This window comes from Manis pentadactyla, chromosome 3 (genome assembly GCF_030020395.1).
Source record: "Manis pentadactyla isolate mManPen7 chromosome 3, mManPen7.hap1, whole genome shotgun sequence".
In the NCBI taxonomy this organism is placed as follows: Eukaryota; Metazoa; Chordata; class Mammalia; order Pholidota; family Manidae; genus Manis; species Manis pentadactyla.
The window spans coordinates 48,838,166-48,862,837 of NC_080021.1; the positions used below are offsets into that span (position 1 = coordinate 48,838,166).

The window sequence follows — 24,672 nt, forward strand, 5'->3', positions numbered from 1 at the left end:
CAGAAAAGGTGTTTAAAATGATGAGCTTAGTATGGGAGGCAAGTTTTTGTCTCTACCTATTTGTCTTTCCTGGATGGAATGCAAACATGACAGCTGGAATTCCAACAACCGTCTTGGACCATGAGGTAAACCTGAGGATGTACTTGAGAAGTAAAAAGGACAGGAGGGCTGTGTTAAATCTGTACAGCTGCTATACTCGCCATAAGCTGCCTTCTGCCAGGCTCTTTAGTATGAGATAGTAAGACCTTACATGCTTCAGTCACTTCCTGATACATACAGCCAAACCTAATACTAATTTACTCATCCAAAAATTTTCCTTCACTATCAGTTAAAGAAAATTCCTTTAGTCTCTCTCCTATGTTGGGTCTCCTCCCCACCTTTCTTTTTAAAATAGATTTCATTTTTCTCTTAGTTTATTCCTTTGTTTTGGTGGGAAATAACATCTAATTGCTTCACAAGAAATGGTACAACATGTTAGGCAAAGTTTTTGAGACACTGCACATAAAATCATATCTTTTTTTTATCCTCCTAGCTTATTGGTGGATTTACAGAGTAAAGAATTTTACCTACAAATCATTTTCTCTTTGAACTTTAAAAAATTGCTTGAGTGCATTCTAGCTTCCTGTATCATTATTGAAAAATCCAATGTTTTCTTGATCCTTTGTATATGACCTGGTTTTTCTCTCTGGTGTTTTTCGTTACTTCTCTGTCTCCAGTATTCTGAATCTCATAATGGCATGACTTGGCATTGTACTTCTTTATTCATTGTAATGAGTTCTTGGTATGTTCTATCAACCTGGAAGTTTATATCCCTGTTCTGAGAATTATTTCTTTGCTAATTTCTTTCTTCTCTTTCTGGAATTACTGCTTTTCAAATATCAGACCTCTTGGACTACGAAATAGTTTCATTTTTTCTCTCCTATTTTTCATCTCTTTATGGAAATGTCATTCATATTTCTATCTTCAAATCCTTCTCAGAGGTTTCACTTCTGCACTCATAATTTCCAAGAGCTCTTTTGTATATTTAAAATATTCTTTTTTTTTTTTTAAGCATCTTGTCCTTAATTCATAAATGCAGTATGCTTTCTGAGGGTATTGATGATCTCTTTTGGAAGTCTTCCGGTTCTCTAAATTACTTCTGTTTCTTCTGTTTGATTTGTTTTTTTGGTTGCCTCTGTTCTTTTCCTGCCTGTTTCAGAGGAAGGAACCACGTGGATGGATGGATGGGTGTGTGGGTGGGTGTGTGTATGGTGGGAATTGCCAACTCTCAGCCTGCATAGCAGAGAGGCCTACCTAGGCCCGTTCACTAGGGAACAACGACTCTTGAAACCTGTAAGTCTTTTCTCTTGCACTGATGAGATCCCTTAGAGAAGCATCCCCTCAACTAGGGGGCATGAGCCCAACTGTCAGTGCTCTGGAGCAGGGCATGCCAAAGAGGGTTCAATTCTCCCTGTCCAGTATGGGGACTTTGACTTAATACCTCGAGTTTTTAGTATCATGCACTGACATCCAGTAGTGCCAGGTGTACATCTGTTCACCTTCTCTAAGAATCGGGAGTGGTGGGGGGGCGGGCAGTCATTTTACAGCACTGTGTGGAGCTTTCAGACAGATGTCGGCCCCCTCTACCCCCACTATCTGTTGTACGTGGTGAAGCCAGTTCTTGACCCTTTCTGAGGTTTTGTGATACCAACTGAAATGCATCTTATCTTCTTAGATTGCCAGCTTATGTTTCAGCTCAGAGCTTCTAAATCAGTTAACATTAGATTCACTTTCTTTCTACATTCCATGTTTCTATCCCTTTGGCTCTTCTTCTATCCTTATTTTTGCAGGCTTAGGACTCTTTCTATCCAGGCACTTTTAATTTCTCTTTGGGGAAGAGTTTAGGGAGGGAGCAAAAGAAATACGTTTAGTTTTCAATCTTTAACTAGACCACCCTATGTATCCTCCTGTGGCATAAAAAGTAATCAGCTTGCTAGCTGCTGTGGTGGTCACAGGAGGGGTGGTCACAGCTGCTGTGGTGGTCACAGATGAGTAGAGCAGTCCTTCTCTATGTTCAAACTAAGGGAGTGTATAAACTGTCTGAACTTTTATAACCACCTGTCTGTAGGAGAAATTAAAGCCTCTCCTTACTTCTATAATAGACAACCATCAAAAGGCAAAAAATAACTTCCTAGCTCAGAGGGAATCAGTCATCTCTCTGGATAAAGGACAACTTCGGAAAACAGAGCAAACTTGCAGCTTCCATTTTGAAAAAGAAATTCACATATTAAACTGTGTTTCCAGGCATCTAGTTTGTAAGGAAGAGAGGTTTATGTAAGAGGACTCCTTCAGAGGGAAACTTCCATATAACATAGTGATCATTCTTGTCACTGGCTATTAGGTACTTTCAGAAGACATGGAATCAACTTGGTTCCCATTTAGCCAGGGTGCCAGGACAGATACAAAGAGTGTAGTCGAATGCCACCTAAAAATCTTATCTCTGTGGCATTCCAGCTGCATGTACCCTTCTCTCTGAAACCACCTTCTCACATGAATAGACACAGACATTTTGCCCAACACTGCATGTCTAACTCATTTCTGCAGGATGAATGATACTGTCTGATTCCTCCCTTGGGGTGACAGCTAAAATAGATGGCTTCTCAAAATTTCCTATACTCCATTGAAGCTTCGTATCCCTTGGTTTTTTCACAAATATTAAAGCCTCAAAGTAATATTAATGCAGTAAGGGAAACAAATTATTACAACCCTGGGATTTTTAATGATATCTGCAGGCTATAAATCTTGACTGGGAAGGGCAGCATGGAATCTTCCTTTATGATATTAGAAAACAGAGAATTTTCAGATACACTGACTTGATCTCTCCTCTCTGAGCTTGTTCCCCTCTTTCCAAAATCTTTACTATATACTATTGTGAGACTAATTGTTCTTAATCCTCATTTTCATTATATTTCTCTTTTATTTATGACCAATGACAATCTTTGATCATGTGACATCTAAATGCATCTGTCTAGCTTTTAAGACCTTTCTTAACCTTAGATGCCAGGTAGGCTGGTCTCACTGTCTCAGGTCCTCATTCACGGCTCCTCTGTATGGTTCCCTTAACCTGGGAGTCTCTTTCATTCATCCAGTTTCATATACTTAACATGAAGTTGTGCAAGGTAGAGGGAAGCAAGGCCAGGGCCCTGCCATCTGGAAACACAAAACCCGGCGGGAGTGATAAGTGAGGCACTGAGGTTGCAGGGAGATACCAGTAGATGCTGCTGAGGGACTACATAATGGTGGAGTGCGAGGTATACCGTCCTGTTTCCACAGCACTGAAGGCTTCCCAGAGAAAGTGCTGTCCAAACAAACTAGAAGGAGTGAGCTAGATGAGAGAAGATGGGTAATACTGGGCAAGTGAGGAGATCCATGCCTGAAGAGAGAATGTCCTTAAATCTACCCTAAAGATCCAGTTCATGTCTGTCTCCCCAGGAGGCTCCCTCACTGGTTTCTTGTTTGTTATCACAGGAGAAGGACAACCGTCTTCCTCTACTGCTGAGAGCCCTGGGATCTCCTCACTTCGGTTCTGGTGGCCAGCGGCAAGCTCCAATTTCTGAGTCTTGGGAGAGGAGACATCGCCCGCTTTAGGCATTAATTCACGTGCTTATCGGGGTCACCAGAGACTTCACCTCGGATATTATGGGCACAAACCACAGTGTATCTTGTTTTCTATTTGCTTGACTATTTTTTTCCCCCCAAATCCTGAGAGGAATGACATGGATTTGCAGTAGGATTTGGGTACCCCTGGGTGCCTTAGTCAAATACCATACAACAGCACTCCCCAAAATGACATCAGACCTGTAATACTTCCCATTCCTCCAAGCTGTTTTTGAGCTAGAAACCTAGAAATAAAAGATTCATTAGTCCTCTAGTATTGTCCACTTTCCATAAACTCTGCATCATCACGCTCTTTCCTTCTCAGTAAACACAGCTGCTCTGCTACTGTTGGTCGTGGTCACAAAAGTTCAAGGCTAGCCTGGGGCCTAACACAATGAATAGTTGTTCATTATACATTCTCTGAGTGTACAAGGCAAGTTTGCAGGAGATGAGTACAGAAAAAAGCCAAGCACAGGTGAGGATGGGGAGCAGAGTACTCTGACTTGATCCTAAATAAGGAGGGTGAATCCATTTTAGGCCAAAAAAATATAAACAGAAGAAACAACAAAATCTGCCTCATTTTCTCTTTAGGAACACAAACTCAATTGCATTTGCTTCAAGATATTCCGTTATCGTCTGCTTAAACCTGAGGAGCTGGGTTGTTGCTTTTCTAAAAAGCTATTTGTCACGCCTGCCATTCAATATGGAATTGCAGTGAAAATAGGAAGTTTGTAATGTGAAAATGCTGCACATATCTGATGAGTGCATCCCTGTGTTCATCAGCTGCACAAGCTCATCAGATATGAGATTACAGGCTTTTTTGTTAGAAATTGATGGCACTTACTCATTTTGACATTGTAAACACATGGTTGAAAATTCCAGTTTTTCTGACATGTCCTAATAATTATGTATCCATTAATTTGTTTGGAAAATCAGCCCTACAGTTTATTATCAGCCTGTTCAAAAAACTTACTGTGTGCTTCTCCCTAATTTAAATGCACAAGTTGGATAAGTCACATCTATAGGCTTAAGGTAACATATGCAAAAACATGTTGCATAAGCAAGAGTTTTGCCAAGCCCTCTCTAGCTTGCAAGGTATAAACAATAACTCAAAAAAGTTCCAACTGTTGGCTGGAATTATTTTGATGCCTGCTTTACACATTTCTAATTCATGTTTCTCTGTAGCATTAGTACTTTTTGTTTATACAAGTATTGTTACTGGCTGAGATGCTGTTTTTCCCAGGATCATGTCTTGGAGGCGACAAAAAATGAAGCCAACACACGAGAGTATGGAGCAACCAGCAAAGCTTTTAATGATGAGTGAAGAAAAGGGCTCCTGCTAATCAGGAGGGACTCCAAGGGAGAAAGCCACTTGGACTGCTGCGTCCAGGGATTATAAACACTGGGAGGGAGGAAGTCCACCTGGTCGCCTAGGACTTGTTGCTAGGGCCAGGCTGGGGGATTAGAAAACCCCTTTGTTTCTCAGGCTGGCTTTTTCAGGGAGTGGTTTCTTATTTAGCCTTAAGATAAGTGTCTCCTGTTACTATGCTAATCCTGGCATTTTGGAGGAAAATTAATCATGATAGTGCCCCTGGTCTCTGCCTTCTCTCACCTGCATTAGCTAGAGCAAGGCTCAAGGTCAGCCCAGATTCAGAGATTTAGCTCCCTGAGTTCTTAGTGGGCCCCACCCTCTTTTCATCCTGCTCATATGTCTTTCTGCCTAACACTATTATAATATCACTACAGTTCTCAGAGATGTTAATTGGTGGTATTGAATCTTGAAGTCTTTTCCCATCAATTTTTTTCTACTTCCTTAAATAATTAGGCTTGTTGAATTCTCAAATCTCCTGGTATATCCAGGTTCACTTAGTCTATAAGCCTCTTTCCCATCATTTCTACATTTTCAAATAGTATCTATTTGCAAGATAAGCTAAAATGTCAGCAGAAAATTCTATAAAATTACCTTTCATCCCTCTGTCCATATTTAATCATTTACTCTTCTTAAATCCCTTCACAACCTACTTCCCCTTCTACATGCTATATATCACTTTGATACTGCATTACAGTTTTAGAGTTCATGTCTTATTTATGCAATAGGCTTTAGCTTCCTTAAGTATTGGGACTATGTAAAATGTATCTTTATATTATTATGGTGTCTTTTAAAGTCTTCTCCATCTACTAAATCCTCAATTAAGATTTGCTGGATAAATGGTGGACAGTAAAAGAAAAAGCAGAATGGTCTTTTTTAGAGGCAAATATAAGGCAAGTACCCAGTGGAGATTCCTGTCATTCTGTTTACATCTATTCTCATTTTTAGTTTTCACTGATTTAAGTACAATGCCCCCACTGAATCACGAAGAGACATCACATGAAAACATTTAACTTGCCTTTCTTGACGGGTTTGCTCCTCAGTAGTTTCCATGGCACATTCCAGAGAATTCTGGAGAGACTGAAGCTGATTCAAGGTCTCCTTCAATAAAAATCGAGTTACAAATTGTTCCAAATTGGAAGCCTCTTGGTAGACCTAAGGATGACAAAACAAATGAAATTAGGCATAGAGTGGGGAAAAACAACCAGGAACGTCTTTTCCCCCGCACGTGGTCATCGACCTCAGATTAATCCTCACGAAGGAGAAACATTGAGTAGAACCTCAAGGGCTGCGGCAGAGCTCCATCCGCCCACCAGGAGTTGAATAACAGAGCAGCAGAAATGACTGGAATATCTCATCTCCCACTGCACCTGCCTCAACGTTAGGAAAAAAGACAAAACCCATTAGAATTATGGAATAGACAGCTAGTAAAGAAATCATAGGAAAAGAATATCTGGAAAAAAGGTTGGAATGTGACTAACTCAGGATTGGTTCTGTGTTTCATTTAAATGATGACTATGCCATTGTGTATTTTCTCTATTACCAACAATATGCAGTCCTGTTTCAGCAACTGGCTTAATTCCCTCTTGATGTGTTTATTATGCCTGATCTGTATAGTACTGAAGCCAAAAGAAATTATGTGTAGTTATCTCAAAATTCAGAAAATGTTTTGGAATATTTAAACAGTTTACTAAATCTGCTACACCCCTCCCTCAGGATATTTACCTGAAGGTCATTTCCATCTAACTTCTAGTACAACACAGCCACAATATTGACAACAGCACCATTCATGCAAACAGCTCAAGTCCAAGCAGAGATCATCGCAAACAAACAGCCACCCTGGCCAACTGAGTCTAGGTGGACAGGTGGGTTGTGCATGGTGCTACCTGCTGCTCTTGGCCTCTAAAGTTTCCGGAGGAACCAGAATGAAAAGAAAACCAGGTTGGCATGCAGTGAAACTGAGCCAAAACTGCTTTTCCAGGTCATGGGACCAGCTAGCTAAACCTGATTTCATATGTGTGGGGACAGTAAATACCAAGATTTATGTAGCTCTGTTCCCAAATTAAATGATTTTTTTTTCATGGTTGAAAATACAAAATTGAAAGGAATGATTAGAGACAAGATAAACCTATGAGTTGTGATATGCTGGTGAACTTTAGGGCATGGTTGTAAACCCAAACAAACAAGATTTAATTACATAATCTTCCGGGGTCTCAGCTTTACTCTCGTAAATCAGAAAGCAAGTAACTCTGGCATACATTCCAAACCAAAAATATTCTGTGCTTCTATCAACTCTAAATTAGGAAATATTGGACAATGGCCTCCTCATATAAATTACTTCGGAATTTTTCTTCTGTTAGCAAAACAATCTAATGTCATAGAAAACCTCAATTCTTTCCTAATTTGAAACCATAAAAAGAGACTGATTATTGAAACCTTGTAAGTCCATTCTTTGATGGTGAACACAGAAAATTTCCTTATCTCCAATATCTAATGGTTTTATTTAAAACTTAAAATTGTTAATGTCTTTGAACTCCACCAGAAACTAGCCATAAAACAAAACAATAGCCTAAGGATTTTTGGTGAGTTAATTCAAGCAAACAATTTACAAAATATTTCATTTGATCAAATAGCTTGCTATTTAGTGGCAATAAAAACTTCAGAAAATTACTTCAAAAGGGGTTTTTAAAGTTGAGGAAAACTTTCCTTTGAGATGACAAGAAAATGTGATAGGAAAAAAAGGTGTGCTCGATTCTTTCCCCACAGTCCTTTCCATTTTTCTAATGCATATTTGTGAAGTAAAATTAAAATGGCAAGATGTAATTGTGTAGTCAGAGATTATGCCAATTATCTTTGCATCTCAGTATACATTGTTACTAATTTAAAGCAAATCATAAAAAGTTTCACAACTATTTGTAGAAGCAGGAACAGGAGGACGCATACACTTACTGAGCCATGCAACATCATGTTGCCCTTATTCTTTTCCCATCTAAATGTTAAATATTTGTCATGTCAGAACTAGACAAAGGAAAATATTTTTTTTGTTGTTCCCTAATTTAAATACTTTGATCATTGCAATTAGATTTTAGCTTCTTAGACACAAAGCTTATGCCTTTTACTTTCAAATCCCTCATGGTGCCTAGGGAAGATCCTCATTCAATACCTGATTGCTTGCAGATCAGTTCCTAACTCTAGGGATTTATTGTGTTTGTTATTGTGGGTTCACGTGTAAAGAGTTTGATGATGTTAGTTAGATGTTTAAGGATGAAGAGCTACTCCATCATTGTTACATCACAGCAAATTAAGATACTGTGGTTATGCTGGGACGTCTCACTCTGACAAGCCTGCTGTCCTCAGTGACTTTCCAGATAACATGAAGAGATGGTACAACCACCTGGCACTTTTGACAGAAATGTTGATGCCTTGGCATTGACAGGGGTGGTGAGTGGGTTTCAGACTTGGGTCATTAAGTATTTTGAGTCAGTTATGATGATTTGCTGCCCCTTGATCATAAGGAAAGGGCTTATGTTCTAATGTTCCTGTTTAACCTTCTAGACCCAGCTCAGGGCACCATCTCTGTATAGCCTTTTCTCTGCTTGCACCACCATTTCTCTTCTCGGAATTAGGTACAGTTCCTTTCCCTTCTGTGTGTTCCTGAAATACCTTTTCTCTACCCAGGATATAGAATTTAAGATTTTATATTATTATCTACTGTTTACTTGTCTATCTTCCCCATCCTAGGCCAGCTCTTTAAAGGTAGGAAATGTCTTAATCATTTTTGCCTCCAGAATGCCCAGAACACAGCCTGCTTCTTAACAGCTGCCCCATAGATGCTTTAAAAATAAGTAAGGAACAGGGGACTCCCTGGAACTTTAGGCGCCAGAGGGCATGTCTGAGCTCTGGAAGCTGATCGGTTCTCCCCACTCACCAGCCGCCTGCCCCCGCATCGAGCCCTTGCTGCTGGTAGACACTGCTGACCCTCTCGCCTGGTTTGTGGGCTCTGCAATAAAGGGAAATATAGCTTTGTTCTTAACAGACTGTTGGTCCTCATTTCATTTTCTGGACCACTTGTTAGTCTTCCTCCCTTCCCTTAATCTGGATCCCAAGGTTTGGGATTGCAGACCCAGGTGGCACAGATCCATTCTTCCCTTCCTTCTCCCAGCTATGCAGCACATGTTCCTTTGGAAGGCAGTGGTGAAAGAAGCAGATGGAAAATTAAATAGATAACAAGCTGGAAAATGTCAAAGCCTGGCCCTTTTTATGCTCAACAAATGTGTTGGCTGTGAAGATACAAGAAGGGATCTCTGCATGCTGAACCCCCAGAGGACTGATATGCTGGCTTTAGCACACGGTCCTTTGAGCAAAACCCAAAATGTGAGAAACTGGCAGAAAGAACTTCCACTGGTCTAATAAAACAGTACAAAAATGTACAGTTGGTACCTGATATCCAGATTCTGCTTTTTTTCCCAGAAATTAGTCCTTCATATCTATTACAAGGGATATGGGCAAATGAAGGCTAATAATATGCTTCTCAGATCCCAATAATATTCCTTCAAGTCATTGATAATTATCAGTTAAATTAGTCATTAAGTGGAACTTGTTAATATTTCCATTTGTGCCTTTGGAAAGGCAGAATGTAAACATTTCCATCTGTGTATTTCTTCTGTGTGGAGCTGGTACACCACTAGGATTCATTCACATAAAAAACCCTAGCATTAGAAGCATAGTGCTTTGAAAATCAGGTTTCTAAGGGCACTGCCTGTGCATCTTACCTGTCAGATCATTTCTCAGAAAGCAAGCTCTGCCCATATGGATGATGGAAGAGCGGAGATCTTCGCTATTAACCCACTATGAGTCATCTGAGTTAATTAGGAAAATCAGAGCATCCATCTTCCCTGTTTGTATTTGCCTTACTTGAAAATTAATCAAGTCAGTGACATCTCAGTGTCTCCTTGTTTATGAGATCAGATACAATCACAGTTAGCAGGGTGTACTGCTTCTGACTGTCTTTTGATCTAAGCCCCTGCAGCCATCCCTCTTCTGTGAAATTTCTTTGCCAGATTCTGTAAGAGGAAAATACTCACTTTTACAATGATAAGGTTGTCTTTTCCTCTTTTTCTATTCTCCTCCAAACTGTTACCTTTTTAAATACTAACTGACTTACTTTATTATTTATGTCCTATTTCTTTGAACAATCTTAGGTTTTCATTTTGAGTGACTTTTTTTTTTTAACTGGGAGAATAGCATGTCAAATTAAAAAAAAATAAAAGAACTGGTCTTAATTCAGAGTCTTAAAAAATTAACTGAGGTTAATTCCAGATGGGTTTTTAGAAATATTAGATGGCAAAACAAGTCTAAAATATTTTCAAATTGCAGATTCTCAAAGATTAAGGGAACTACAGATTTGCAGATTAGTGAAAGATGAAACAAGGCTGTAATTTTGGAATAAAATGTTATGAAATAACCAATAAATTTAAATGGCTTCTAAGCCCTAACTTAATTAGATATTCTGTAGTTTGAAGAATGAAAATACTGGAGAGAGTTTTATTATTTAAGACTTTTACATTAGCAAACTCTACTATAAAGGGTTTATGCTGGAATTATCAAAGATTTATTTCATTTAGGTTTCTTTCCTTTGGTTCTTCTATAGCTGTCCCACAGCAGGAGCCCCTACCAAGAACATATGACCCCTTGATATCTTGGCCCAAACAGGCCTATTCTTCTAGGAGGTAATCTTCAAACAGGTGGGATTTCAGGAAAATATGGGTATGAAGATAGGGACATATACAGAGTCAGCCCAAATTTGGAGATTAATTGCTAATAGCTGAGGACTCAGATCACATTCATATACATCTAATAACATAGTGTGATTTAAGAATCTAGGTCTAAAGATAGTTATACTTAAGTTCTAACCAGTGCTTGTACCATGCAATAACAGTGTGAACTTGGGTAACATTCAAACTTTCTAAGTCTTGTTTCCAGAACTGTTGATAAGAATAGTATCAATCTCATAAACTTGTTGTGAGGATTAAGTGAAATATAGCATGTAAAGCACATGATATGGTACCTAGCTTAGAGTTTTTGATAAGTGTTTATCAATGCTATTGGGGGAAGTATATTACAAAGTGTAATGGACAGACCACAGGCTCAAAATCACAAGACTTGAGTTTGAATGTTGTGATGATTTATGCTTCAGAATTATTGCTAAGATAAATATATATTGATGTTTGGTATATAGCAGGCTCTCCACAAATATTAATTTTTCTGAGTTCTTTCTATATTTTCTACTGCACATCTGTTACCTTGCATGTTCAGAAATGTATAATTTTACACACATACTTGTTACCATATTGAAGCTGTGAACCATGGAATTCAGTCTTTGATGAGTGTCAAGTTAAAAATGTAGAGTTCACAGGATGTAATGTATAGCATAAGGAATACAGTCAAAATATTGTAACAACTTGGTATGGTGATAGCTGGTACCTAGAATTATCATGTATATAAATGTTGAATCACTGCGTTGTACACCTGGAACTAATGTAATACTGTGTGTCAACTACCCTTCAATAAAAAATAATTATCTAAAAAAAAAAATGTAGAGTTCAACTGTAAAATAAATAAAAACTATTTCTGTTCTTGACTTGTTTCTTAGCAAGGATAGTACATGGGGTCCAATTTATAGATCCAAACAATACTTCTTATATTCTCCTTTATCTCCTCTGAATTCTTTCAGCCATATCCTCTTCCAGAGCATTTCATTTTGCAGAATCTCTTCAAAATTCATAGTCTATAATATGGTTTTACTTCCCTTCATCTTCCAGATCATTGTATGTATATTGGCTAAGATTTTTTTCCCTTCTTAAGCCTTATTCATTTGATTCTATTCATCTTGGTCCAATTCCCTTATTCCACATCACAGAGGTATGGAACTAGAAGAACAATAGCAGAAGGATTTGGGGACGATGATCATATTGTTGGCATGTTTTTGGAACTCCTGAAATCTTCACATAAAGTTGGAGCAAATAGATGAAAACATTAACAACAAAAAAAAAACCCATAGACAACAAATACAATGAAACTAGATTTCACAGTATTACTATGGACCTCAAAGTACAATTGGGTAGGACAAAAATCACTAGCAGCCACGGGATCTGCACTGTATGGTATCACTGGATGTATAGGAAGAAACAAAGGGAAGCAATGGGATATTTGACAGACCCGAGGAAAACAGAACACCAAAATAGCCAACAAATGTTTACTAGAACCCACAACTGGCTAACGAGAACATCAGCTAGAACTGGGAGGACTTTTATCCAGAAGTGCTTGAGCATAAAAATCCTAATAAAGCCTAAAGGGATTGGAATTATGTGGCCCCTGTGAACTCTTGAAATTAACTATAATATGCTAAGAGGGCCCCCACACTAAAAAGAAACTGCTGGGAGTCGAATCAAAACCAATAAGGACAGGGTCACAGAGATAAAAGAAGATTTAGAAAAATATGGGGGATAGGAATACAGCCAAAAAAATCACAGAATGAAAGCTATATTTTTCAATATTACAAGACAAACCAACTAAGAGGAAGCTCTGTGAAGCTAGAAAGACTATTCTGAATACAGCCTTCTTTGTAAAATTCAGAAAATTTGTTATTTTTTTAAAGTGAGCAATGGAAAATTATTAAGGCCATAGTCTATGTAGTAATATATGAAAAAGGAAAGTAAAGAGCTGAACAACATCCCTGCAGACAATGAAAACATACCAAAAAGGCAAGCTCACAAAACAGATTAAAGCTATAACCAAGTATAGGGGGCTAAGATGGAAGTGTAGGAACAGCCTGAACTCATCTCCTCTCACATACATACCAAATCTATATCTATATATAGAGCAATTCCTCCTGAAAAACTGAAAGTTGATTGAACAAATTATGCACAGTAAATGATAGACGGACCACATACAGAACAGGAGGAGAGACGGAGACATGGTAACAATGGAAACCTCACTCCCAACACCCAGGAACTACAGCAGGGAGAGATATCACTAAGGGAGCTGCATTCACCCACCTGGGGCACAGGAAAAAAAGTTACAGGGAAACTAGAATATAAGTGAAGGAAGCCCATTTACTAACATTAAAGTGTCTGTCAAACATTGGGGGAACTGCTGGAACTCTCTCTAGAATTGGGGATGTTGGGGCACCCCATTGATTACATTTCTCTTTCAACTTGAGACCAGATTCCAGGTGCATGACTTGACCTGTCACCTCAGCGAGTGCTGGGCTCTTAGTTCACACCACCTCCAGATATCACCCCAACGCAGCACCCATACTTGTGCCTGAACGTGCTTAAGATACAGGAGTCCCATAAAGATGCACTAGTGCAGTGCACACCAGGACACCCCTGATCCACACCTGCTTGGGCTCTAGTGGTTCTACCAGGGTGGCCTCAGTGCAGGGTGCCTAGGCACCCACAACCTGTATCCACTTTTACAGCTCCAGACAGACAGCCAAAGCTGCCAAGCAAATGCTGTCTACCCAGAGGATGTTCCTATGGAAGTCTACTTCTTCAAGAATCAAAGAGCTCTTTCACCTAATTCATAGAAACAAACATAGGAAGTCAAACAAAAAGGAGGACACAGAATCATACTTTCCAAATGAAAGATGACAAAACTTCAGAAAAAGAACTAAGTGGGGTTAAGCAATCTACCTGATAAAGAGTTCCAGTAATGGTTATAATGTGCTATTAGACTGCATTCAAGCTTAAGTGACCATCAACTTAGTATAAATTGCTGTATACTTAGTATGTCGTTCATGAACTTTATGTTAACCATAAATAAAAAACTTTTAATAGAAACACAATAAAAATAGAAAGGAAACAAGCAGAACACTAAAAGTCATCAAATCACAAGGGAAAAGAGTAAGGGAAGATAAAAGTAAAAGAACTACAAAAACAACTAGAAAACAGTTAACAAATGGCAATAAGTACAGGCTGGAAGTGGAAGGGTGGAGAAAGATATTCCATATAAACAGAAGTGAAAAAAAGCTGGCATAGCAATACTTACACCAGATAGAATAGACTTTAAAACAAAAACTGTAACAAGAAGGGCATGCTATAGTGATACAGGGATCGACCCTTCAAGAAAATATAACTACAAAACAACTAGAACACAGTTAACAACGTGGCAATAAGTACATATCTATTGAAAACTACTCTAAATGTAAATGTTCTAAATGCTCCAATCAAAAGACACAGGGTGACTGAGTGGATAGAAAAAACAAGACCCACACATTTAATGCCTATAAGAGACTCAGTTCAAATATATTTGACTGGACAACTTAGAAAGAATAGACAAATTCCTAGAAATATTAATTTTCCAAGACTAAAGCAGGAAGAAATAGAAAATCCAAACAGACTAATTACTAGTAATGAAATTGCACCAATAAGAAAAAAACTCCCAATGAACAAAAAGTCGTGATCAGATATCCTCACAGGTGAATCCTGCCAAACATTTAAAGGAGGGTTAATACCTATACTTCTCAAAATATTTCAAAAAACAGAAGATAAAGGAATGTTTCCAAATTAATCTTAGTAGGCCAGCATTACTCTGACAAGAAAACCAGAGAGTACAAAAAAAGAAAGTTACAGAGTAATATCCCTCATAATCATAGATGAAAAAATCCTCAATGAAATATTAGGAAACCAAATTCAACAATATATTAAAAGGATCAGTCGACATATTGGAGTAGAACTTATTCCATGGATACAAGGACAGTTGAATATCTGCAAATCAATGTTATACACCATATTAATAAAATGAAGGATAAAATCATATGATCACTTCAATAGATGCAGAAACAGCATCTGACAAAATTCAGTATCCATTTATGATAAAAACTTTCAGCAAATTGGGTATACAGGGAATATTCCTCAATACAATAAAGGCCAAAAATGGAAAACACAGCAGACATCATATTCAATGATAAAAAGCTCAGAATTTTTCTGCTTAGATCAAAACCAACATGAGGATGTCCAGTCTTGCCATTTAAATCAACATAGTATTGGAAGTCTTAGCCACAAGAATCAGATAAGAAAAAGAAACAAAAGGCATCCAAATTGGTAATGAAGAAGTAAAACTGTCATTAACTGTAAATGACATGATATTATACACAGAAAATCCTGAAGACTCCACCAAAAATCTATTAGAACTAGCAAATTCAGTAAAATTGCATGATGCAAAATTACTATACAGAAATTAGTTGCATTTCTATAATAATGAACTAGTAGAAAGAGAAATTAAGAAAACAATCCCATTTACAATTGCATTAAGAAGAATAGAATGCCTAGCAAATTTAACCAAGGAGGTGAAAGACTTGTACTCTGAAAACTATAAGATATTGATGAAAGAAACTGAAGATGACACAAGTAAATGGAAAGATATAGCATGGTCATGGTCATAGAAAAAATATCAAAATATTAGAAAAGAAGAGTATTAAAAGAACATGGAATGTCCATATTACCCAAAGCAAATCAACAGATTCAGTGCAATCCCTATATAAATAATGGCACAAAACTAGAGCAAATAATCCTAAAATGTGTATGGAAACACAAAAACCCTCAATAGCCAAAGCAATCTTGAGAAAGAACAAAGCTGAAGGTATCACAATCCCAGATTTCAAGTTACACTATAAAAGTTTAGTAATCAAAACAGTATGGTATTGGCATTAAAAATGGACACATACATCAATGAGACAAAACAGAGAGCACAGAAGTAACCCCATGCTTATATAGCCAATTAATCTATGACAAAGGAGTCAAGAGGCAAGAATAAACAATGTAGGAAAGACAGTCTAATAAATGGTGCTGGGAAAACTGGACTGCTACATGCTGAAGAATGAAACTGGGTCACTATTTTACACCATATACACAAGTTAACCCAAATGGATTAACGATTTGAATGTAAGATCTGAAACTATAAAACTAGAAGAAAATGTAAGCTGTAAACTCTTGGGCATTGGTATTAGCATTATTTTTTTTGGATATGTCTCCTCATGAAAAGGCAACAAAAACAAAAGTAAACAATTGGGACATTAAACTAAAAAGCTTTTGTACAGCAAAGGAAAGTATCAACAAAATGAAAAGGCAACCTACCAAGTGGAGAAAACATTTCCAAAGGATATACCCAATAAGTAGTTAAGAGCTAAAATATATATATGTAAAACTCATACAATTCAACAACAAAAAAATCTTATTAAAAAGTGGGCCAGACCTGATAAGACATTTTTTCAAAGAAGACATATAGATGGCCACTAGACACATGAAAAGGCTCAACATCACTAATCACAGGCAAATGCAAATCAAAATCAGAGTGAGATATCACCCTAGTCAGAACAGCTACTATCCAAAAGACAGAAATAGCAAGTGTTGGCAAGAATGTGAAGAAAGGGGAACTTTCATGCATTATGGCTTTGAATGTAAAATGGTTTAGCCACTATGGAAAACAGTATGGAGGATTCTCAAAAAGTTAAATATAGGAATACCAGATGACCCAATAATTCCACTTCTAGGTATTTACCTGAGGAAAACAAAATCACTAATTCAAGAGGATATATGTACCCCTATATTTGTTGCAGCATTATTTACAATAGCCAAGATATCGAAGCAACCTAATGTCCACATTGATAGATGAGTGGATAAAGCAGATGTTGTATGTGTGTGTGTATATATATAGCTCTTAACTATATATATATCTACACACACAATGAAATATCACTCTGATAATAAAGAATGAAATCTTGCTATTCATGAAAATGTGGATGGACTTGGAGGGTATTAAGCTAAGCGAAGTAAGTCAGACAAGGAAAGACAAATACATACACAAGTGCAATTTCACTTATATGTCAGATCTGAAAAAGAAAATGAATGAATGAACAGAAAGAAAAACAGACTCATAAATAGGGAGCACAAACTGGTGGTTGTCATAGGGGAGGGGTTTAGGGTAATGAGTGAAATAGGTGAAGGGGATAGATGTATGAATTTCCAGTTATAAAATAAGTAAGTCATGGAAATGAAATGTACAACACAGAGAATATAGTCAATGATATTGTAACAACATTGCATTGTGACAAAGGCTAACTATACTTAACAGGGTGAGCATTCATAATGTATAAAATTGTCAAATTGCTATGTTATACACTTGAAACTAATGTATGTCAACTATAGTTCAATAAAACACTCTAATAAAAGTAAAATTTGCTCAAGGAAAAAGTATAACAAAGTATTTTTAAAAGAGCTAAAACATATTAAGAAAAACATTGAATTAGAAAACATGAACAGAGTTACATTAACTAAGGAACAAGGTGATAGAATTCAGAGAAGAATTAGAAATAGAAGAAAAAGCATTTCAGAAATGAAATCTAAATTAGAAGAAACACAAGAATGAATATACAGACAAAACCTTAATAAATGAAAATATAAATGAAGTACTTTTCAAAAATCAAAAGGAAATAGAACAAAAAGAATTTGAGAGGAAATGACAAATATTGAAGATAAGGGAAGAGTCATTACTATAATTACAACAGACTTCCTAAAGAAGTGTAGAAACTAGCAAAGGAACAGAATACTAGACTCTATTATTTTAAAATGCTTTTCTGAAATAAAAAGATTTGAAATTAGATATTGAAACTGTGAAAGGTGAAATAAAATAGAAATCCCTTATGTCAGGGGTTTTAATATGGAGCTGGGAGGACTCTGAAGAGGTGAGAATTTCACTCATCCTCACAGGACAGAACCATAACTTCTGAACTGTGCCAAACCACAAACACTCACATACACTGCAGGAATACCTAAGACTTCCTACAGTATCTGACTTTTGTTTAACAACAGCCTTAGCAGCCGTGTGCAGCTAAGATGAATTTTCTACCACCAATACCAATCAAAATTTTTTCTGAACAACTTATACAAGTATTCCCTTTTTGTCCTTAAAAACTGCTGAGGAGAGAGGATTAAAGATGGAAGCATGAGAGGTGAGACAGAAACCTCCTCCCCAAACCACATATAATATGAAAATATAGCCAATACATCAAATCTGGAAAGAGCAATAAGAAAGGAGGCTGTGGCAGACTGTCTACACCTGGGGAAACCAGCAGACCTCAAGGAAAAGGGTAAAGTACCAAAGCTGTGATACAGTGGGACACAAGCTCTTTCCCCACCCCAGGTCACCGGTGGGAGGAGGAGAAATGGAGTGGGAAAGGGGTGGAGGCCTGGACTGCTGAACACCCAGCCCTGGAGATCTGCTCTGGGAGCACAAACCTAGATTACATGGTGCTCTGGAGATTAGTGGGGTTGGAAAGCTAAGACAGGCAGACTACTTGGAGGGACTGAGATTCCAGCCACTTGTAGAAAACAGATTGACATCCGGCTGCTATGGGACAAGAGAAGGGCAGGCAGTCTGAGAGACTTCCTAACAGCAAGAGGGCTGCTAAAGGGGCAAAGATTGCACACAGCTTGCTGTTCAGGAGAAAAGACAGGTGGACAAACTTGTCTGGGCACACTCTGCCCAGCAGATTGGAACTTTCAGGAGCTTCAGGCACTCCATCCCCCTGGCTGGCGATGCCTACTGAGCGCCCCCCCGCCACTGCGATATATAGCTTGTTGCACCTTCCTCCCGGCCAGCACCAGCTCACAAAGTGGCTGCCCCTGCCAACGGCAGCTACAAGTGAAAAGCATAGAGGCTTCTCCCTGTGTGCTCAGCCCACTTGCCCTGGCAGTGGAGACAGGCACTGTAGCCACGAAGCAGGAAACAGCTCTTTCCTGCTGACAGGCACCAGTGATGCTCACCTGCAACTCCTGCCATACTCCAGCGGCTGAGCAGCACCAGCAAGTAGAGCTTCTGGGCATTAGAGGGCGCTACATAGAAATATGAAATGTCAAAGGAACCTGGTTCAAACCAAAATCCTACAAACATCAGAAAGAGGGCCAAGTGAAATGGAACTCATCTATCTTCCTGAAAAGAGATTTCAAAATAAAAATCATAAACATGCTCATGGAACTACAGAAAAATATTCAAATATTCAAGAACTCCAGGAAGAATTCAGCAATGAGATACAAATGTTCAAGAATACAGTATCTGAAATGAAGCATGAAATGGAGGGATTTAAAAGCAGATTAGATGAAGCAGAGGAGACAGTAAATGAAATAGAAATGAGAGAACAGGAATACAAAGAAGCTGAGGCAGAGAGAAAAAAAATGATCTCTATGAATGAAAGAATATTGAGAGAGCTCTGTGACAGATCCAAATGAAACAATATTTGCATTATAGTGGTACCAGAAGAAGAGAGAGAAAAAGGATAGAAAGTGTCTTTGAGGAGGTAATCGCTGAAAACTTCCCCAGTCTAGGGAAGGAAATAGTCTCTCAGGCCATGGAGGTGCACAGATCTCCCAACATGAGGAACCCAAGGAAGACAACACCAAGACATATAATAATTAAAACGGCAAAGATCAAAGATAAGCACAGACTATTAAAAGCAGCCAGAGAGAGAAGATCAACTACAAAGGAAAACCCATCAAGCTATCATCACACTTCTCAGCAGAAACCTTACAGGCCAGAAGGGAGTGGCATGGTATGTTTAATGCAATGAAGCAGAAAGGCCGAGAACCAAGAATAGTCTACCCGGCAAGATTATCATTTAAATTTGAAGGAGGGATTAAAAAATTTCCAGATAAGCAATAGCTGAGAAAATTTACCTCCCACGAACTGTCTGTACAGTATATTTTGGAGAGACTGCTATAGATGGATGTGTTCCTAAGGCTAAATAGCTATTTCCCAGAGGAAATAAAACCACAGTACAGAAAGAACAATTAATTACTAAGCAGAGGCAAAATCAAATCAACTACCCTACTCACAAAGTCAGTCAAGAGAGAGACACAGAATACAGAATGATACCTAATATATAAAAAAATGAAGGAAGAAGAAAAAGGTGGGAAGAAAAGAAACTTTAGATTGTGTTTATAATAACATACTAAATGAATTAAATAAGACTGCTATATAGTAAGAAAGTTACCCTTGAACCTTTGGTAACCATGAATCTAAAGCATGTAATGGCAATTAGTACATACCTATTGATTATCACCCTAAATGTAAATGGTCTGAATGCACCAATCAAAAGACACAGAGTTAATGAATGGATAAAAAACAAGACCCATTTATATACTGTCTACAAGAGACTCACGTTAAACCCAAAGATATACACAGACTAAAAGTGAAGGGACGGAAAAAGATATCTCATGCAAATAATAGGGAGAAAAAAGCAAGAGTTGCAGTACTTACTTGTATCAGATAAAATAGATATCAATACAAAGAAAGTAAAAAGAGACAAAGAAGACATTACATAATGATAAAGGGGTTAGTCCAACAAGAGGATATAACCATTATAAATATCTATGCACACAACATTGGAGCACCTACATATATGAACCAAATACTAACATAATTAAAGGGGGAAATAGAATGCAATGCGTTCATTTTAGGAGACTTCAACACACCACTCACTCCAAAGGACAGATCAAACAGACAGAAAATAATTAAGGAGACAGAGGAACTGAAAAACATATTAGAACAGATGGACTTAATGGATATCTACAGAATACTCCATCCAAAAGCAACAGGATAGACATCCTTCTGAAGTACACATGGAACATTTTCAAGAATATATTATACACTAGGCCACAAAAAGAGCCACAGTAAATTCAAAAAGATTGAAATTGTACCAACCAGCTTCTCAGACACAAAGGTATGAAACTAGAAACAAATTTTGCAAAGAAAACAGAAAGCTCACAAACACGTGGAGGCTTAACAACATGCTCCTAAATAATCAATGGATCAATGACCAAATAAAAACAGAGATCAATCAACAAATGGAGACAAATGACAAAAATAACTAAATACTGCAAAATCTGTGGGACGCAGTGAAAGCTGTGCTAAGAGGAAAGTATACTGCAATAAAGGCTTACCTCAGCAAAGAAGAACAATCCCATATAAACAGTCTAAACTCACAATTAATGAAATTAGAAAAAGGGAAAAAAAGGCAGCCTAAAGTTGGTAGAAGAAGGGACATAGTAAAGATCAGAGCAGAAATAAAGTAGAGAAGAAAAAAATAATAGAATCAATGAAAGCAGGAGGTGATTCTTTGATAAAATAAACAAAACAGATAAACCCCTAGCCAGACTTATCAAGAAAAAAAGACAGTCCACACACATAAACAGAATCAGAAATAAGAAAGGAAAAATCACTACAGACACCAGAGAAATAAAAAGAATTATGAGAGAACACTGTGAAAAATTATATGCTAACCAACTGGATAACCTAGAAGAAATGGACAACTTTCCAGAAAAAAACAACCTTCCAAGACTGACCCAGGAAGAAATTGAACATCTGAACAGACCAATTACTAGCAATGAAATTGAATTGGTAATCAAAAAACTACTTCAGAACAAAACTCCTGAACCAGATGGCTTCACTGCTGAATTTTATCAAACATTTAGTGAAGACATAATATCCAACCTCCTTAAAGTTTTCCAAAAAGTAGAACAGGAGGGAATACTCCCAAACTCATTCTATGAGGCCAGCATCACTCTAATACCAAAACCAGGCAAAGACATCACAAAAAAACAAAACTACAGACCAATATCCCTGATGAACATAGATGCAAAGATACTCAACAAAATATTAGGAAACCAAATTCAAAAATACATCAAAAAGGTCATTCATCATGATCAAGTAGGATTTATTCCAGGGATGCAAGGATGGTACAATATGAGAAAATCCATCAACATCATCCACCACATCAACAAAAAGGACAAAAACCACACGATCATCTCCATAGATGCCGAAAAAGCATTCAACAAAATTCAACATCCATTCATGTTAAAAACTCTCAACAAAGTGGATATAGAGGGCAAGTACCTCAACATAATAAAGGCCATATATGACAAACCCACAGTCAACATCACACTTAACCACAAGAAGCTGAAAGCTTTTCGTTTAAGATCGGGAACAAGACAAGGATCCTACTCTCACCACTTTTATTCAACATAGTACTGGAGGTCATAGCCACGACAATCAGACAAAACAAAGAAATAAAAGGCATCCAGATTCGTAAGGAAGAAGTTAAACTGTCACTGTTTGCAGATGATATGATATTATACATAAAAAACCCTAAAGAATCCACCCCAAAACTACTATAACTAATAACTGAATTCAACAGAGTTGCAGGATACAAGATCAATACACAGAAGTCTATATACTAATCATGAACTAGCAGAAAGAGGAATCAGGAAAACAATTTCATTCACAATTGCATCAAAAATAATAAAATACCTAGGAATCAACCTAATGAAGGAAGTGAAAGACCTATACTCTGAAAACTATAAGACACTCATGAGAGAAATTAAAGAAGATACCAATAAATGGAAATATGTCACATGCTCATGGATAGGAAGAATATTGTCAAAATGGCCATCCTGCCTAAAGCAGTATACAGATTCAATGCAATCCCTATCAAAATACCAATGGCAGTCTTCAACAAATTAGAGCAAATAGTTCTAAAATTCATATGGAACCACAAAGACTCTGAATAGCCAAAGCAATCCTGAGAAGGAAGAATAAAGTGGGGGGGTGGATCTCGCTCCCCAACTTCAAGCTGTACTACAAAGCCACAGTAATCAAGATAATTTGGTACTAGCAGAATAACAGACCTATAGATCAATGGAACAGAATAGAGCCCAGATATAAACCCAACCAAATATGGTCAATCAATATATGATAAAGGAGCCATGGGAATGACAGCCTCTTCAACTACTGGTGTTGGCAAAACTGGACAGCTACATATAAGAGAATGAAGCTGGATTGTTGTCTAACTCCATACAAAAAAGTAAACTCGAAATGGAAAAAATACCTTAATGTAAGTCATGAAACCATAAAACTCTTAGAAGAAAACATAGACAAAAACCTCATGAATATAAACATGAGCAACTTTTTTCTGAATGCATCTCCTCGGGCAAGGGAAGCAAAAGCAAAAATGAAGAAATGGGACTACATCAGGCTAAAAACCTTCTGTGCAGCAAAGGACACCATCAGCAGAACAAAAAGGCATCCTACAGTATCGGAGAATATATTTGTAAATGACATATCTGACAAGGGGTTAACATCCAAAATACATACAGAACTCACATGCCTCAACACCCAAAAAGCAAATAACTCTATTAAAAAATGAGTGGAGGATATGAACAGACAATTCTCCAAAGAAGGAAGTTCAGATGGCCAATAGGCACATGAAAAGATGCTTCACATTGCTAATTATTAGGGAAATGCAAATTAAAACCACAGTGAGATATCACCTCACACCAGTTAGGATGGCCAACATTGAAAACCAGGAAAAACAAATGCTGGCGAGGATGCAGAGTAAGAGGAACCCTCCTACACTGCTGGTGAGAATGTAAAATACTTCAACCATTGTGGAAAGCAATATGGAGGTTCCTCAAAAAACTAAAAATTGAAATACCATTTGACCTGGGAATTCTGCTCCTAGGAATTTACCCAAAGAAAACACGCTCTCAGATTCAAAAAGACATATGCACCCCTATGTTTACTGCAGCACTATTTATAATAGCCAAGGTATGGAAGCAACCTAAATGTCCATCAGTAGATGAATGGATAAAGATGTGGTATACATACAGAGTGGAAAATTATTCAGCCATAAGAAAGAAACAAATCCTACCATTTGCAACAACATGGATGGAACTAGAGGGGATTATGCTCAATGAAATAAATCAGGCAGAGAAAGACAAATACCAAATGATTTCCCTCATTTGTGGAGTATAGCAACAAAGCAAAACTAAAGAAACAAAACAGCAGTGGATTGACAGACTCTAAGAAGGGACTAGTGGTTGCCAAAGGGGAGGGGTTTTGGAGGGTAGGTGGGGAGGGAAGGGAGAAGGGGATTGAGGGCATTATGATTAGTACACATGGTGTCTGGGGGGCACGGGGAAGACAGTGTAGCACAGAGAAGACAAGTAGTGACTCTGGCATCTTGCCACACTGATGGACAGTGACTTTAATAGGGTATAGGGGGCACTTGATAATATGGGTGAATGTAGTATCCACCATGTTTTTCATGTGAAACTTTCATAAGAGTGTATATCAATGATACCTTAATAAAAAAGCAAAGACAATAAACTGTTGATTATTGTTCCCTAATGGGACATATTTAGATTGGTGCCCAAGTATGTATACCCTAAACTGCAATTCTTTTATCCTACATAAATGCTTTTCTTAATCACTGCCTCTTGACAATTTTAGGTTGACAAAAGTAGACCATATGTCTAAGAATATCAGCTTGCAACAAACAAGTCAAGAAATATTTTAGTAAAATTACTGGGCTTTAAAAGACAAAGTAAAAATTCTTTGTGCTTAGACATAAAGAGCAAATGACTCATTGGGCAAAAAAAGAAACCCCCAAAAGTAGATTATAATGAGACTTTCCAAAATTAACACTTTTATGGCAGAAGAAAGTAGGGAACATATTTAAGATAGTCAATTTAAAAATGGATCCAAGGGTTTTATATCAGGAAAAACTGACTTTTCTAAGTATGAAAGGCACTGAAAAACTGTTGACATACAAA

At 37.6% G+C, this 24,672-nt stretch overlaps 1 protein-coding gene across 1 annotated transcript in view; it reads right to left on the reverse strand.

The window, feature by feature from the left end:
- The window catches only part of NECAB1 (N-terminal EF-hand calcium binding protein 1), a 189,220-nt gene that overhangs the window by 29,903 nt on the left and 134,645 nt on the right, over window positions 1-24,672 (reverse strand). The window contains exon 6 of the mRNA XM_036932727.2: window positions 6,024-6,160. Within this exon, the coding sequence (XP_036788622.1) occupies window positions 6,024-6,160 (137 nt within the window). The remainder of the gene's footprint in view (window positions 1-6,023; window positions 6,161-24,672) is intronic.